This window comes from Parambassis ranga, chromosome 19 (genome assembly GCF_900634625.1).
Source record: "Parambassis ranga chromosome 19, fParRan2.1, whole genome shotgun sequence".
Lineage (NCBI taxonomy): Eukaryota > Metazoa > Chordata > Actinopteri > Ambassidae > Parambassis > Parambassis ranga.
In genome coordinates, this window is record NC_041039.1 from 5,323,011 (window position 1) to 5,338,850 (window position 15,840).

Consider the following 15,840-nt stretch of genomic DNA (forward strand, 5'->3'; position numbering starts at 1 on the left):
TTTGTGTGTGCCACAATGACCACAATGTTCTTGGTGTCTTTCCAACCAGGGATCATTGCTGTATGTCATACCCTCATCATTCTCACTTCATATTTCATCTTTTAACAATCTGAATTTGATTTTTTTTTATATGTTTCCACACAATATGTAACTTGTCATAAAACTCTTGTCTGTTAGTAGTTTTTTTCTTGTGGAACTACAAAATGTGTTTTTGTTATATTTTAATGCTTATTGCTTGATAACTTTGAGGCCAAATACTGAGGAATAGTCATGCTCCTCCAGATTTGATGGATTCCTGTAATGGACCCTGGTCTGTGTGCTGCTGCAACATACCAATCCTCACTTTTAGGTGTTAATCAAATGCTTGCAGGGTCGCTCAGTTAAAGCATAGACTTCATAGTATCATTGTAAATCCACATTGTAACTGTAAATATGACTCTACCAGAGAAAAATAAAGTAATGTTTATTCTCTACAGTGTGCTGGAGGAACAATGGAAAAGCATAGCATGCAGTGATCAGTCATGAGAGTGGTGTAATGAGCGGCTCAGCCTCTGGAGGCCAGCAGAGACGCTTGTGGACCATCGCCCTGTCAGATGATTCATGACTTTTCTTCCTGACTTTGGACCCAGTGGGCCACTCGGCTTCTCCCGCTGCAGCACATTGGTCCCGGAGAAGAAAGGGATTTTCATCCATCTTTCTTTTCTTACTGTTTGTGTGTGTTGCTGTGGCCACCCACGTCACCATAGAAATGGGAAGACCTGCATCGATTATATCAGGGTTCACCGGCTAAAGAAGGAGTTCTGGGAGAAATCTATTAGACCATTTGGTTCCACTGATCCTTAAAGGGTGGTAATGTCTTAATGGTGGTTGTATAATCTGACTCTCACCTAAGAAATTTCCCCTCTGTGGGACTAATAAAGGATTATCTTGTCTTGTCTTGTCTTATGTCTTTGACTGTTTGTCTGAGGTTTCTGTCTTTCGTTTGAGCTTTGTTTTGTGTTTGTGAATATTCTTCTCTTTGTGTTTACGTTTTGTTTTGGGATTTTCGGCTTTTAAAAAAGCATCTTTCATCCTTAGTTCGTGTAAACTGATAAAGTTAGCCCATAGTTGATGATTGAGGTGTCTGATTCCGAGTGGTCCTGTTTACTTTCAAGGATGGGCTCTAAGATGGCCCATATAGATGTCAGGTGACTAATGATTTCTCAACACAAGGTTGATATTTCAGTCCTTGAAAATGTATGTGTGTGTATTTCTCTGGCAGCTAAGTGTTCACCAACTTGAATGAAAGTATGCCACTTTGCATGTACACCCACTGGCCTGAACCCTACCTCCTTATGCAGACCTTTGCAGGTATATCTGTGCTACGATTGGATGATGTTAGGCAATCTGTCCATATGTTACATTAGTATAAACATAACCATGTATTATCAACCAAATGTGGCATTGTATTTTGTGAGGATGTGTTGGAAGATTGGGTTATAGAAATTCCAACAATGGGTCATAAAGGGAAAATTGTGCTTGTTTCTGGGAGGCCTGGTATCGTCAGTAAAGTAGCTTTGTCATGATCTGGTATTTTTGTTGTTCATGTTTTCTAGTTATATCTTAGCTTTTGGTTATTTTTGTGTTGTATTTTTCTTGGGTTGATTTGCTATTTCCTTTTTTTTTTAAAAAAAAAAACCCTGTTCCCTTGTGTGTCTATGTGTTTTACTTCCTCTTGTGTTCCCTCCCTCTGATTGCCTGCCCCGCCCAAATGTGTTTCACCTGTGTCTCATCGTGTTCCCTTCAGAGCTTTCCTCTCAGACCATCTTGTGTGGTTTGTGTGGCCATCTTGTGTTTCAAGCCTTAGTATCTTGGTTCAGTTTCCTGGGTATGAACTCAACTTGGTCTTTTGCATTTTCCGTCTTTGTCTAGCCCTTTTTGAGTCTGCACTTTTGCCTGTTTTAGATGGATCACCTGACTGTGAAATAATAAACCTATGTTAACCTCTTACTGCATCTAGTCCTGCATTTGGGTCCTCACACTCACCATTCTTGACAAGTTTAGTAGTAGGCTATAGGTCTTGGTAGAGATTGGTGGATCCATGTATAGGGATTTTGATGGTTCTTATAGAATCTCAGCCTTACAACAAAGCACATTAAGCAGGAAGTTAGATTATGTTCAATCACAAAACACACCGGAATCTCTAACATTGGAACGCATACTTTTTTTTATTTAAATAGTTGCATGTAAAGTGCTTCAATGTTAACATTAAACAGATAAAATAAAACAAATGTCTGAGTGGAAATGTCCCTGGTCTGCCTGACTCTCTGGCTCCAGCTTCACTTGGACAGCTCATCATTCCTATTTATGATGTGAAGACTGCTGGAGGCCATTCAAACAATTTGCTTTTCCCAGAAACACACACACACAGAGTGTGTGTGAGTGTAAAATCTATCAATCTAATTCCACTCAAGTTGAGTCAGTCAGCAGTAATGTTGTGATTTATATGTGTCCAAGTGAAAAACAGAGCGTGAAAAAGACTTGGAGTACGTGCAGCTGTCTGGCCTGCGTAGAGCGCATACATGTCCCAATGTATTTGTATATGTGTGTTTGTCTGTGAAGATGACTCAGGCTCGCACCGCTTCCATCAGTCCAAACAGTCCAGTGAAGTCCTCCTCTAAACACGTCAGAGCTTTGATGCTGACGGTGAGAGTCGGGACAAACAATGGCAACGACGTCACAATCAGGTTTAAGTCGAGGCTTTGTGCAGTGTGTTGGATGTCGAATCTCTCTTAGATCTACCACCTGAACCTCTTTCAGTGGGGACTGTATAGTTCCAAAGGTGTTGGAGGTGTCTTTCTGCTTGGTCTTCAACCTGACAGTCCATTCCTGTGCAGGACTCTAGTGAATATCTTCTCTGACTCTTCAGGTCCAGACCTGGTTAAATCCTTCACTAGTGTCTCTGCAGTTGTTCTCGGCTCTTTAGACACATCTCTCACTAGTTTTCTTTAGAGCGCAGGGTCGTCCCGGAGGATTGGCTGATGTTTTTAGTGTTTTATAGCTTCCACAGATGATTAATATTCTTTGTTTTAATGCCAAATTTCTCTGTTCCCTTGTTTGTTTTTGAGCCTAAATATGTAGCTGGAAAAATACCAACTGTTGTTCTGCTCAAGGTTTTGTTTGGGTCTGCAAAGTTAATAATGTGGAAGACCAGGAAGAACCAGATGTTGGGTCAGGGTTGGACTGATGTGGTGCAGAGTCTGAATGGTTTGGTAGGAGCTCGTCTGAGGATAGAGCACACTTTTCTAACCCATGACCAGGAATCTGGAATCATTCAGAAACCAGTGGTGGATCAAACAGGTTCTATGTACACTGACAGCAGAAGGATTGCTGCTCCTTCTTTTTTAATTTTGGTGTTTGTGGGTGGGTGGGTGGTGGGGTTAATAATAATGTAAATGTTCTCTCTCTCTCTCTATTTCTCTGAAGGAACACATGGCCCTTTCCCTCTGAAGTCCATTAGCAGGGGCCCATTTTAAAATATGTCCTCATCCCTCGCTCCCATTTCTCTTGTTTCGTGCTGAACAGCAGTTGTGGCTTCATTAAATAATACAGTTCAATGTAAAAAAAAAAACTCCACAGCTTAAATCACAAGATGGCAGGTTGTGTAATGGGGGGGGGGGGGTCAGCTTAATTTCACATTAAGACAGCCACAGATCAGGGCAACCTGACTGTAAGTAGAGGTACAAGACAGAATGTGAGAGATGAAAAGGACTGACAACTGTAAGTAGGTCCTTGCAGTGCATCCATCTGGATTGTCAGCTAGGTGACTCATGTAAGCCACTGTTGCTTTTCTGCATCACATTTCTTGTCTGTCACTGACAAACTAACATCCAGACTTCATCTGGAAAAGCTTTTCTTTAACAATCCACGCAAGTGAGACAGAAGCACCTCGCTCCAAAGGAGCTATTTACAATGCTGCCCTGTGGTTTTGGATCCTGGCTCAGCCAACTGGCCGACCTGAAGTGAACCTTAAGTCATCACATAGACTTTACATTATCAAAACAAAATGTTACAAATTATCATAAAGTTTTGTAGCCTGTGTCAAAACTGGTTGACTGAAAATAAACATTTCTATGTTGATATGGAAACAGTGGGGTGGGCCTACTCCTGCCTCCAGCTAGGTCAGAAGTCTTGGCTTTTGTGGGGCACTAAAATAAAATTTTATTTTTGTAACTATTTTATGTGCTTTTGTGACATGTAATGTTGTAAGTTTTTTGTATGCTCCTGTTTTTATTTTATATAAAAAATGAAAAATGTAAAATACTATTTATTTTTAAAATATTATTTTACAATAATATAATATATAAACATATTTTATTGTAAAATATTATTTTAAAAATAAATAGTATTTTAAATAAAATGCAATATGTTGTATTTTCTTATCATATTTTTTATTTACTATATTATAATAATAATATAATAATAAAATGTTATTATATTGTTAAACATGATAGCTGACAGCAAAATACATTAGCACAAGAATGCAGGAAGTTGCACCAAATGTTTTTTTAGTCAGTGTTTCTCTACAATGCTCAGATAAAAGTCTCAATCACATTGGTTTATGTTCTTCTTACGCAACTCCACATGTTGTGGGATGTGACTGCGGCACTTTATAGAGCAGTGAGACTGATACTGTGCAGCCGTCATCCAGCAATCATGACCTAATGACCAACAACAGCCTCAGAAGAGTTTATTTGGAGAGTCTCCACCCAATGACGCAGCAGCATGAAGAATGTAGGCTTCCTCCATCCACACAAGCTGCCTGAAAGGAGGGATCGGTGACGCCTAGTGGGCGCACACCCACATGACAAGGCTTGATCACGGCATATAAAGTCAGCCCATTTAAAATGTTTTAATTTCTTTTAATAAATAGAGCACATGGTCTTAGAATCACAATAAAAAGGGTCAAAACAGCTCATCTTTTTAACTCTATAGAAAGAACAATGCAGGCACTTTACCCAGTTTATATTAAACAGGGAACACAGGGGTGAAGGAGTGGTGTGTGTGTGTGTGTGCATGCAATCATGCACACTAGTGTATAAAAGTCAGTAAACAACATATTTTCATCACTGTAAATAATAATAATAATCAAAAAACTCCCACAACCAGGCTTTGTGCTGGCAGTTTCCAGCTCCAGATTAATAATCTGGTCACACCACATTTTTATAACTAGAAAAAAAATTACATCACGGTATGTGTTAATGAGTAACAGTAACGAGTACAGTGAGTCATATTATTGATGGATTTTCACCATTTTATGTATTTTTAACTGGATTATTTTACTAAAACCTTTAAATGAGCAATCCACCCTGATTATCTGCAGGTTGTAAAAATTAGGAATGAGGCTTTGGTCTAATAGCAGAAGCAAACTGTGTGCTAGCAGGCACAACCAAACCCACAATAAATAACAGTTGCATTGTTAATATAATCTGTGTTTAAAATTAATTTCAAATCCAGTAATGAAAAAGACACTGTCAGCTGGTGAATTTGAATAGCTGGAATGCAACTTTAGTGAATCTGGACCTCAGTGCTAATCTGTTTGACAGATGACCTCACAGAGAGTAGGGAAGCCAGGAAGTGACGGCCCTCCAGGTGGGAACATGGGATAAAGAGTCTGTACTATGAAGCGGGATTGTCTTCAAAAGTAAACTGAGGAACTTTTCTGACACTTGCAGTAATGTCTAAGTAACTGGCTGTAACAAACAAAAAATGGCAAACTTTGTATTCTTGGTAAAACACGGCGCCTGAGTACCTGGCCGCCACGCCATGTTTTACGCAACCACTGCAACCCTGTACAGATTTTTGCCAGGAGAAACACACAGGAAGACAAAGTGAAGGAAAACAGCAGGAGGAAGAATCCCACATGTGCACAAACATACAAAAAACTGGTCCCGGGATGTTTTTTAGGAGGATTGTTTGGCCAGACAGGACGTCTACTTAGCCCACCAAGCAGCCTCAGCATATGGAGGACTGTATAGAAATGCCATCAGATCAGCGTCAGCTGCATGTCAGAATCCTCAGTGGGGAGACGGTTCACCTCCTCCAGCCCCAGCTGGGAGATTTTGACGAGGCTTCCCCACTGCAACTCCTCCTCCTCCTCCTCCGTTGTCACTTTGAAGGTTGCACCGTCTCCTGCAGGGAGAGGCGGGAGCGTGCCGAAGGCAGGGGCATCATCACTGACTGGACGCCGCTTAGCCTCCATGGGAGGAGGCCCAGGAAGTTGTCCTGGCGGTGTGTGTCCAGCGTTAGGCTGAGCACCCGCTGAGGTGGTCCCTGAGGAGGAGGAGGAGGACTGCGGGTGTTGCGATTCCTGATCGAGGCTGTAGTAGAAGGTGGAGGAGGTGGATGTTGGGGAGGGAGGGGAGTGGTCGCTGCGTTCCTGGAGAGACAGAGAGGAAGAACAGAGGGGAGGTGTGAGACAAAGAGGAGGTGGATGTGAGGGATGGATGAGGCAGATGGATGGATGGTGGATAGAGACTAAAAGGTGATGGCATCTCATTAATCTGCAGATTATAATCTGGAAGTTTAAGATTAATTTGTTCACCTCACTTGCTGGTGAACAAAGAAACATTCAACTTCTAAATTCTAACCTGCAATTTAACACAAAACATGCAATTAATATTTATTTATTAAATGAAACAGACATGATATTTTGCAAGATGGCAGCCAGAGGCAAGTCACAGCAATGACAATGGAGGCTTAAATGTACAAACTGTACCTGAGTTTAAAATAAAATTATGTGAGGGATTACAGTGTTTGAAATAAAATGGCGTCAATCCGGACTTTGAACAAAAAAAACATGCAGTTACGGGCAACACGTACGAAACAAGTGATGCTGCAGTTGCCAAGGAGCAGGACAGGATCAAAGCAGCGGTTGCTAAAGAAGCTGAGAGGCAGTGGGGCTCGGTGACTGGACGATGAGCAGTAGAGGGAGGGGACGGGAAGAAGGCGACGTGGGCTCATTTGTTGGGGAAGGTTAGTACGTCACTGTCACACCTCACTCTCTGAAAAAGCACATGTACACACACACACACAAACAGGAAAGAGGAAAAAACAGAAACATGACAGTGGGTTAGCAGGAAAAAAAAGAAAAGAAAAGGTTCTTGATGGATCTGGTTTTTGTCCTGCTGGGAATCAGGAACGCTGTGAAAGTTATAAAGAAATGAGGGTAGTGTTATGTTGTTATGTTTGCACAAGCTGTGCACGAGCTGTGATGTCAAAGGAACAGCAGGAAGAAATCAACGGCACCTGCATGGGTGAGGATGCTGACAGCAAAACTTAGAAATGAGGCATGAAATGATAAGCTTAACTCTGGGGTCAAAGGTCAACTTCCAGGCCTGCTTCATGTAGCACACATGCAGTACTTGTACAGCACAGTGTTTTCCACCTAAATCAAACTACACCCTGGGAGTTTTTAGATAACAACACCGATCATTGCTTTATACATTTTTTGTATTTTATGTTACCCCTAGCAACCAGATAGATGTCTTGTTAAAAAGGTCGTTTTATAGCCAAATTTAGCTATTAATTTTTTACTCCACCATTAATTCTGGTGATGTTAACATTCATATTGATGATAACGCAGATAATTTTACTGTGTTATCATAATTTTACTGGTTGTAATCCTTGTTTTAAACTCTATAACATTCTCCTGTAGCTGCAAAGAATCAGCATCACACTCTTGACATGATTATCACTGAAGATATTAAGCTAATATCACACACATCTGCAATGTGGAGCTCAGATCACATTTGGATGTAGGTAGAAAGAGGTCAGGTTTTGCCCATATTCAAGAGAAAAACCCTCAAACAAAGTCTCCATGTGCTGTTACTTCAGTGTCCAGCTGTGATTTTAAAGGGTTTTTCCCACTGGTTCAGACTGAGCTGAAGACAACAACAATCTGCCGTTTGTACCGCCTACTAAAAATAAAGATGCAGGAAGGACCCAGAAAATATGTTTGGAGCACAGAGTTGATGATTATTAAAGGTAGAAGCTGCAGTGAATCGTCAGGTTTTGGGAGGGGTGGGGTGGGGGTGGTTGGGGGGGTCACATACGTGCTGCATTCACCACTGCAGAATGGTGTAAACCTCTGTATACAAGGGCTGGACAGCCTTCTGGCCTGACGGATCTGAAAACAACAGTTTACAGCACAGCTCAGTACGGGTGATGTGAAAAGCTTCTTTCCAAACACACCACAAGCACATCCACCGAGGTTCGTCCCGGGGTCACTTTAGTTGAACACGCTGCAGCTGTTTAACACTGACGTTAAATATTGGAATAGGCATATTTAAATATGTCTATAGACAGATATGCAGCTTACTGTTGTGGCCTTGAAATGCTTTTAAGCTTATTTTTATTTTGGTACTTTGTTGTTCTGGTGGACAATTGTGTAGTTTTGGAAGAAAACTCTTCAAACAAAGAGAAAAGACGGACATAGACGGATAAATATTGCAAGTTATGTGTGTCTGTGCATTTGTGTGTGTGTGAGTGAGAGAGAGAGAGAGAGAGAGAGCAATAAAATCAGCAACATTTCAATCATTATCATCATCGCTTGTAAAACTCCTGAAAAAGTTAAAAAAAATACTGATCAGATATCTGTGTTCGTCACATATCATGTAGATTACATTAATATAATGAACATATAAATACATACATATTCAATAACGCCTACCTGCCATTAAATTGTAAACTTTTTCTGCATAAAATCTCTTTTTGTGTACTGCAGTAATGTCCTATGGCCACAAGCAGGCAGCACTAAACTGGCTTAAATATGAAAGGCAATAGCGCCATTAATATCATATTATATAATAATAATAATAATAATATAATATAATAAAGTAATGGGGTCTCAGTGACTTCACAGACCAGTCAAAATTGTGTTCATGTTGTGTCCAAATATCAAATATTAAAAAGAAATATCTTCATGTCAGTGAACTGTCAATAAAAATGAATCTAATATTGTGCCATATAAAGGTATTTTTCCCCAAGTATATGTAAAACTCTTGGGTACCTACAGTATACTTAATAGGATACCTACAGTGTTAGCAGAGCGTCCCGGGCCGCGCTGGGCCACGATCGCCCCCGAGATGGCCTTAATCCAACTGTGCATGTTCTCTGGACTGTCAGCCTGACAAGAGAAGGAGATGTAAATTGATTTGCTGTAATTAATTAAATGTATTTCAATGATAAATCTGTCTATCCTTCAGGAATGCTAGCTTCACAGTTTGCTATGTGATGGTTGCATATTTGACACTGCTTTGATGATATGACATCCAGTGTCTCAGTGTTACCTGTATGTAGAAGGTTCTGGAGCTGGTGACCATCTCAAACAGGTTGTCCCTCATCATCAGCTCACTGTAGACGGCAAGACAGAGGTGCTATAATGGTATGTTCCCTGAAAGAAGATTCATCAGCTAACAATGAAACTAACTGACCTCTGTTTACACTCCTGAACTTTGTGGATTTCCTTGAGTGGGATGACTCTCAGTGCCTCCCTTTCCTGTGAAAATCAAGAGGAGAGGCAATCATTATAGACTGTCATGTCTTTTTATCTTCTTGTGATGAAGTGGCTGGCGCTGTCCTCTAACAAGCAAGGTTCCAGGTTTGAACCTGCCAGCTAGTTGAGGCCTTTTTTTCTGGCTTCTTTCCACATTCCAAAGATGTGCATGAGGAGTTATACACGATGTCAAGCACCACCGTGCAAACAGTCAAAAACGTCTGTTTTTAGAGGTCTGTACACCTGCTGCAGCTCAACTAATTTTTGTAATTTATGGAAGCAGTAAGACACAATTGAACATGTTTTTTTTCTTTTTGGCTTCATTTTTGTTAAAAAAAAGTGGCACTATGACAACATTTATATTTTGTTGTTTGTCTGAAGTGGTATTTGCCTGATACTGAGACCCATTATGATCAGCTGATTTGTATGTTTTTAAACAAGAATTAAAAGAGGGAGTACTAACTTTCGGACCTGACATGACATGTTTACTAGACCCTCTACACATATATACAGACAACTATCTCTCTGCTGACTGAATTTACTTGGTGGAGAAATACTTCTGAAACCAGAAGCACCTCCCTGTATCCCTTTTACCTCGCTGTATGCTTGCGATCACACTCAGCTCTGACGTCTTTGTGAATCAGGAAAGGACACTTTTCAACAGCTGCACCGTTAAAAGTATGTATTTTATACCTACAAAGGCATCAACACACTGAGGCACACACACACATATATACACACTGGGTGTGTCCATATGTATGTGCACAGACAGGCTGTGGTTAAAACTAATCTGTCGACACGTGGATCATATGAGGAGGTATTCAGGACGCATGCTGCTGCGTGTTGAGACGCAGACCAAGTATTGCAGAGCTCTCTAAGTGTTTGTCTTTACTGTTGCTAATAACAAACACTAGAACAGGTTTATTGTTGTGGGAAAGTTTATGGGACATAACATTCAGTATGTGTACCCAAGGTAGGAGCTGACTTCCTGTAAACAACCAAAACTATTTCCTCACCAGGTCTGATTTATAGTAGCTGACAGCATTTTCATCCAGCATGAAGTACCTCCTCTTCCAGTTTTTCATCTGTGAAAAAGTAGGATAACAGTGGCAAGTTAAAACAGACTAAGAAATGCACCAAATCAGCACAGTAGGTATGAGGTGTTGTCTCACCACAGCTCCTTGTTTAACACAGTATCCGGCCTTGATAACGGCCTGGTCCTGAGCTCCTCTGGATAGGAAGTATGGCAGCTGATTCTGAGCCCTCTTGACACCTCCACGTTCTGCACCATTCTGCCCCTCCCCCTGCTCCTAAAACAAACATAAGTTTATCTCTGTATGTAAGAAATCAATTTGAAAATTGAAAGCAGTTGGTGATGAGTGCAAAAATATCGATTACGAAGATATGCAGATGATACTCAAATGTACTTTTCAAACCAAACAACTATACTTCCTCTATGAATGCATGACCTCAGTCCAAAGCTGAATGTCATCTAAGTTCCTGCATTTAAATGCTTTAAACACTGCAGCCACCCAGTTTTTTTGGCCCACTATGACAAAAATGTTTACACCTGTGGCCAAAAACCTTGGCATCATTTTCAACTATAATTTGACCTTTGAACACCAGAACCTTATTCTGCTTCTGCCCACTGACAAATATTACCAAAATAAGACACATCCTATCTGATTTGTATCTGTTATGATAATTGGACGTTTACTGTAGTTCAATGATAAGGCTGAGCACTGTTCTCACATGCATCTTCTCCATCGTTCATCCATCCAATCACAGTATACAATCTATATAAGATGGTCTGTTTTACACGTCCCCACAGTCGCCATGTTACATTCATAGACTATCCTTCTTCCACTGGGAAAATGCATAATTTACAACATACCACTAAGAAATGTTAAAATCTATGGACAGGTGTGCTGGTGCCGCTATAAATGATATAGTATGCTCATTGCTATTATTATCATTATACTTTCTATTTCTCCTTTATTTTTCTCTTCTCTTTTCTTTTGCAGCACTAGTTTTTTTATGGGAATTCTGAAATCTATTTTCTTTTTTTTTCTTTTCTTTTTACATGTGTATAAATGATGTGTATATATCTGCATCCATGTATGTGTCTAAATTAAAAAACTAAAATAATAATATAAAAGAGATATTGCAGTACTCTTCTAGATAATATTTTACAATAAGCCTTTTAACTTTGATGAGATATCATGTTGCATTTATTCTATTCATTTTTTTTTGTCCAAGCCCTCAAACCTTGTTTTGTCACAATGCAGCTGCCGTAGAAACCAGCCGTCAAACACGCTGTCACTCTTGTGCCTGCATGCTCAGATTTGTGGCTGCATACCAACACAGACAGGACTAGACCTGCTGAGCTGCTGCTAATACCACACACAGTGGTATGTGTGAGTCGGTTACCTGTGTAGCTGTGATAATAGGGACCCCTCCTATGATCTCCGTCCTGTAGGAGACCTGTTTCATAGCCCCAAGTATTTCTTGAGGAGTTTCAGCTTGGGCGCTGTGACCCTCTCCAGGTTTTGGCACCTAAAAAAACAAGCACATACACATAAAGACATTAGTATATCGTGATTTAACTGTTAGGATGCCACATAGCATAGCACATTCCATAGCAGGATATAGTCATGTCAGGAATACTTGCAACAACTGCAGGTGGACATACAAGCCCCTTTACTCTCTGAACTATCTCTCTGGCCTGATGGGTAATTTTCCATCTGCTGTAGCCCGAGGCATACAACAACAGCAGGAGAAACAGGGTCACCTATTGATCTGTATATGTGTATGTGTATATGTATGTGTGTGTGTGTGAGGCTCACAGTAATCTTGGTAGCATTGTTGAGTACGCTGATCCATTCCACTAAATCCTGCTGGTCATTGGCCTGCAGATAAAACTTCCTCATCCCAGCGTTTATAACTGCAGGGAGACAAAAAAAACTGATAGAAGACGAGAAACACAGCTTCATAGAAATCTAAAAATATATACATGTTTCTCAGAGGTAGAGGATGTGTGTGTGTGTGTGTGTGTGTGTGTGTGTGTGTGTGTGTGTGTGTGTTAACATCCCATCCAGATGCAAATACACAGACACACACACATACAAACACACAAACACAGGTCAGGTCATCATCATTGTACAGTTTCCTCCTATTGAGTGACACAAGCTACTGTTTGCCAGTAGAGGAACAACAAGTAGCAAAGGGGACAAAAGAGAGGAAATAAACCTAACAGATGAGGAAAAGCGGGAGGAAGAGGGAGGAAACAAAAAAAAATGGAGCTAGGGCAGAAGGAGGAAAGACGAGGAAGGAAGGAAACAAGGAAGGAGAAAGGTTTTAGGCCTCTGGAAACACTCTATTGTTTTCAACATTGTAGTAATGCAGTAAAAGATATAATATTTAATATAAACAGACCAAAAATAAAGTCAGAGAGAACTTACCAAAGCAGAACTCTGCCTTTGGTCTGAGTTTGGTGGCATCACTGACCTGACGGAGAGAGTACGTGTCAACCACATGTGTTAACTGGTCACATCATACTGTATCATAAAGGATCGCATAAGTGTAGTCGAATATACACATATACAGACAACTATCAGAAATGAGCGATGATGCTGAAGAAAGTGTAAATATGTGATGTTACTATAGACATTTTTTTGGAGCAGAACCTACCTTAGAAATATAGGTAAGTTTAAGAGATCCCACCTTGTCTGCACCTTTAGGCAGATTCTAAACAGGAACAAATTAGAAAAAAAGAAAAGAACTTTTATTTTCGATGTTATTTGAAGTAAAACAAAAGCAGAAGTAAAAGCAGTAGTACAATATGCTTTGGTTTGACCTTATTTCCTCAACAAACAAAAAAGAAACATTTTAAACAAGTTAATGCTGCAAAATATGACACGCATTTGATGGTTTGTATCTGCTTTCTGTATGAAGCTGCAGTTTTTGAGTTCCCCAACTGTGGGAAACCTAATGCTCCTCATGTACTACTACCCTGACAAATGTTTTGTTCTGGTTCCTGTTTATTGGCTTGATTTTGGGTGCTTTTTTGTTTGTTTGTTTTTTGGCAGCAATCAGACGGCTCAGATTTGTTTGATAAGGGCTTATGTGAAACATAACCTTAAAATATGTAACGTCTTTCGTGTTATTTGTCATATTTTTAATGCTTGTATACAATTTGAGTTGATTTTTTTGTTTGTGCTAATACTTAATACAAAATTATTCCCAAAACGTATATACAACCCCCCCAATGATATATGCTAATAAGACAGTTGTGTATCCTTTTTGTTGACACATGGTGTAATTTTCGCTATGTTCGAATCCTGTCCGACCTCTTTGGTTCTCCTCCAGATTTGATCTGTCTTCAGGTATGGACTCATGGCATCACCACAGCATCATACTGCCACCACCATGTTTGACTGTGTGAATCATGTTTTTTGAGTTATACAGCTCTCCACGGCCACATCTCTGTGACCAAAGAGCTCTGGTTCTATTTCATCTAAACAAATTCCGGTATGTGTAATCGTTCTCTAGGTTGTTACTTGTTCTAACCATCAAAGTAAGTGTTTTTGCAGCAGATGTTTACAAAACTGGCAACTCACTTAAAATGGAGCCTTACCTGTGGGTTGTCCATGTACCACAGCAGGTTGCCCTGTTGGGTGTCCAGGATGAAGTAACGGCGAAGGAACCTGCCGCTGCTCTCATTCTCCTCGATGTCCAGGAAGCCACAGATGCGATTCTGTCGGTCCACGTAAGGCATCGCAAACCTCCGACCAGATCAGCCCGTCCTGGGGCATCACAGGAAGTCTGCCGGGAGGCGGGACAAAGTGTAGGATCTTTTTTTTTCCTTTAGTCTGAGGAATTCTATGATATCTGTGCCCTTTTTTTAGCTCTAGATATAGCTGATTGGTTCATGTTTAGATTTTGTCTGTTTCAATTATTAATGTCAAACATGGACTTCAGCAATATTGTTTCAAATGCAGCTTAATGTCAATTAAATTCTCTAAAATTCAGGAGGGGAAAAATTCGAAAGGTATGTGAATAAAATTGTTAAAAATAAGAAACAATTTTAATTTAATTATTTAATTAACTCAATTTAGAGGTTAGTTCATTACAAAACAATAACACAAGTATGATCATTATAAAAATATATATAAATAAAAATACAGAATGTCACTTTTAATTAATGTGGCGTTACACGTTTATAACTGTATCACTGTAAAGCTCTATAAAATATATTAGGACATTTATAGGAGGATTACAATATTGCTCAGTGCTAGCTGACGCAAGGATACTGTAAAGATAAAGATATGAATATGAAATATGAGAAAGGCATATTCTACCACTCATATTTAATCATACTGGACCACATGTAATTGAATTACAGCTGTTTAATTACACGACTGTCGCCATTAATTTTACTTTCAGTCTTCAGAGCCAGATATATATGTGTGTGTGTGTGTGTGTGTTACAACTATAACAACACTATGGTCCATTTAAACAGTCACTACAGACAATTCCTCCCCTGTTGAGATTAAACTGTTGTCACAGGCCTAAAACATCGAACGATTTCCTCTCCCGCCTCCATTAGCCGTCTCTTCGACACTCTGCACTTCTGAATTATTCTTCACCGGGAGGATATTCGTCTGAGTACCGACACACAGCGTAGCCCGTGTGTCGGTACTCAGCCTATGAAAGCGGCGGGTTGAGGGTTTACTTACACAGTTCGGCTCAGTCCGAGTCCAGTGTGGCAGCTGTCCGGCACCAGCGTCAAGTTACTTGCGGAAAACACTATCGACTTCCGGTTTGATGCTTAAATAAATAAAAGTTCACAATGGCGATCCTTCCGCGCGGACTTCAAAATAAAATCAGTGACTTTCTTTGAATTTAATGACTTAAATTGAAATAACTGAAAACAGTGTCCACCTGAATAATAATATAATAATAATATTCAAGTACACCTCATTACATTTTATGTAATAAAGGTGTGTTTATTATGAATCAAATAATTACTAATTATCAGCTATGTACTTACATAGCACTTTTTTCTACTGACATAATTATTATAAATACGTTTAAAAAATCAATATCATAATGTTTATAATGTATTCATATAGATAGATAAATATAGTCCTTTTGAATCATTCAGATTCACATGCACATACTGGGGTGTCATTGCCCCGAGGTGAGGATTTTGATATTTTGTGTACAAATTTGAACATTATTTACATACATTTACACACACACACACCTTTCTTATTTGAAGTGAAACACTTCTGGACAAGGAA

At 39.8% G+C, this 15,840-nt stretch overlaps 1 protein-coding gene across 5 annotated transcripts; it reads right to left on the minus strand.

Moving 5' to 3' along the window:
- Positions 1-4,880: 4,880 nt before the first annotated feature.
- Positions 4,881-15,351, minus strand: plekha1b (pleckstrin homology domain containing, family A (phosphoinositide binding specific) member 1b). 5 transcript variants are annotated; one of them, XR_003672270.1, is made up of 14 exons: positions 15,274-15,351; positions 14,172-14,359; positions 13,226-13,282; positions 12,997-13,042; positions 12,382-12,479; positions 11,966-12,091; positions 10,708-10,845; positions 10,552-10,620; positions 9,474-9,538; positions 9,330-9,393; positions 9,077-9,166; positions 8,094-8,167; positions 6,862-7,043; positions 6,282-6,418 (listed from the first exon to the last, which is right to left on the minus strand). XR_003672270.1 is itself a non-coding variant. In XM_028431891.1 (13 exons), exons 2-13 carry the CDS (start codon positions 14,310-14,312, stop codon positions 6,148-6,150), a joined length of 1,239 nt encoding a protein of 412 aa, XP_028287692.1. In that variant the 5' UTR covers positions 14,313-14,359; positions 15,274-15,351; the 3' UTR covers positions 6,013-6,147. The 5 variants fall into 5 exon arrangements, 3 of the variants coding, with proteins under 3 accessions (XP_028287691.1, XP_028287690.1, XP_028287692.1); XM_028431891.1 differs by lacking the exon at positions 6,862-7,043 and having other exon boundaries at positions 6,013-6,418; XR_003672271.1 differs by lacking the exon at positions 8,094-8,167.
- Positions 15,352-15,840: the final 489 nt, after the last annotated feature.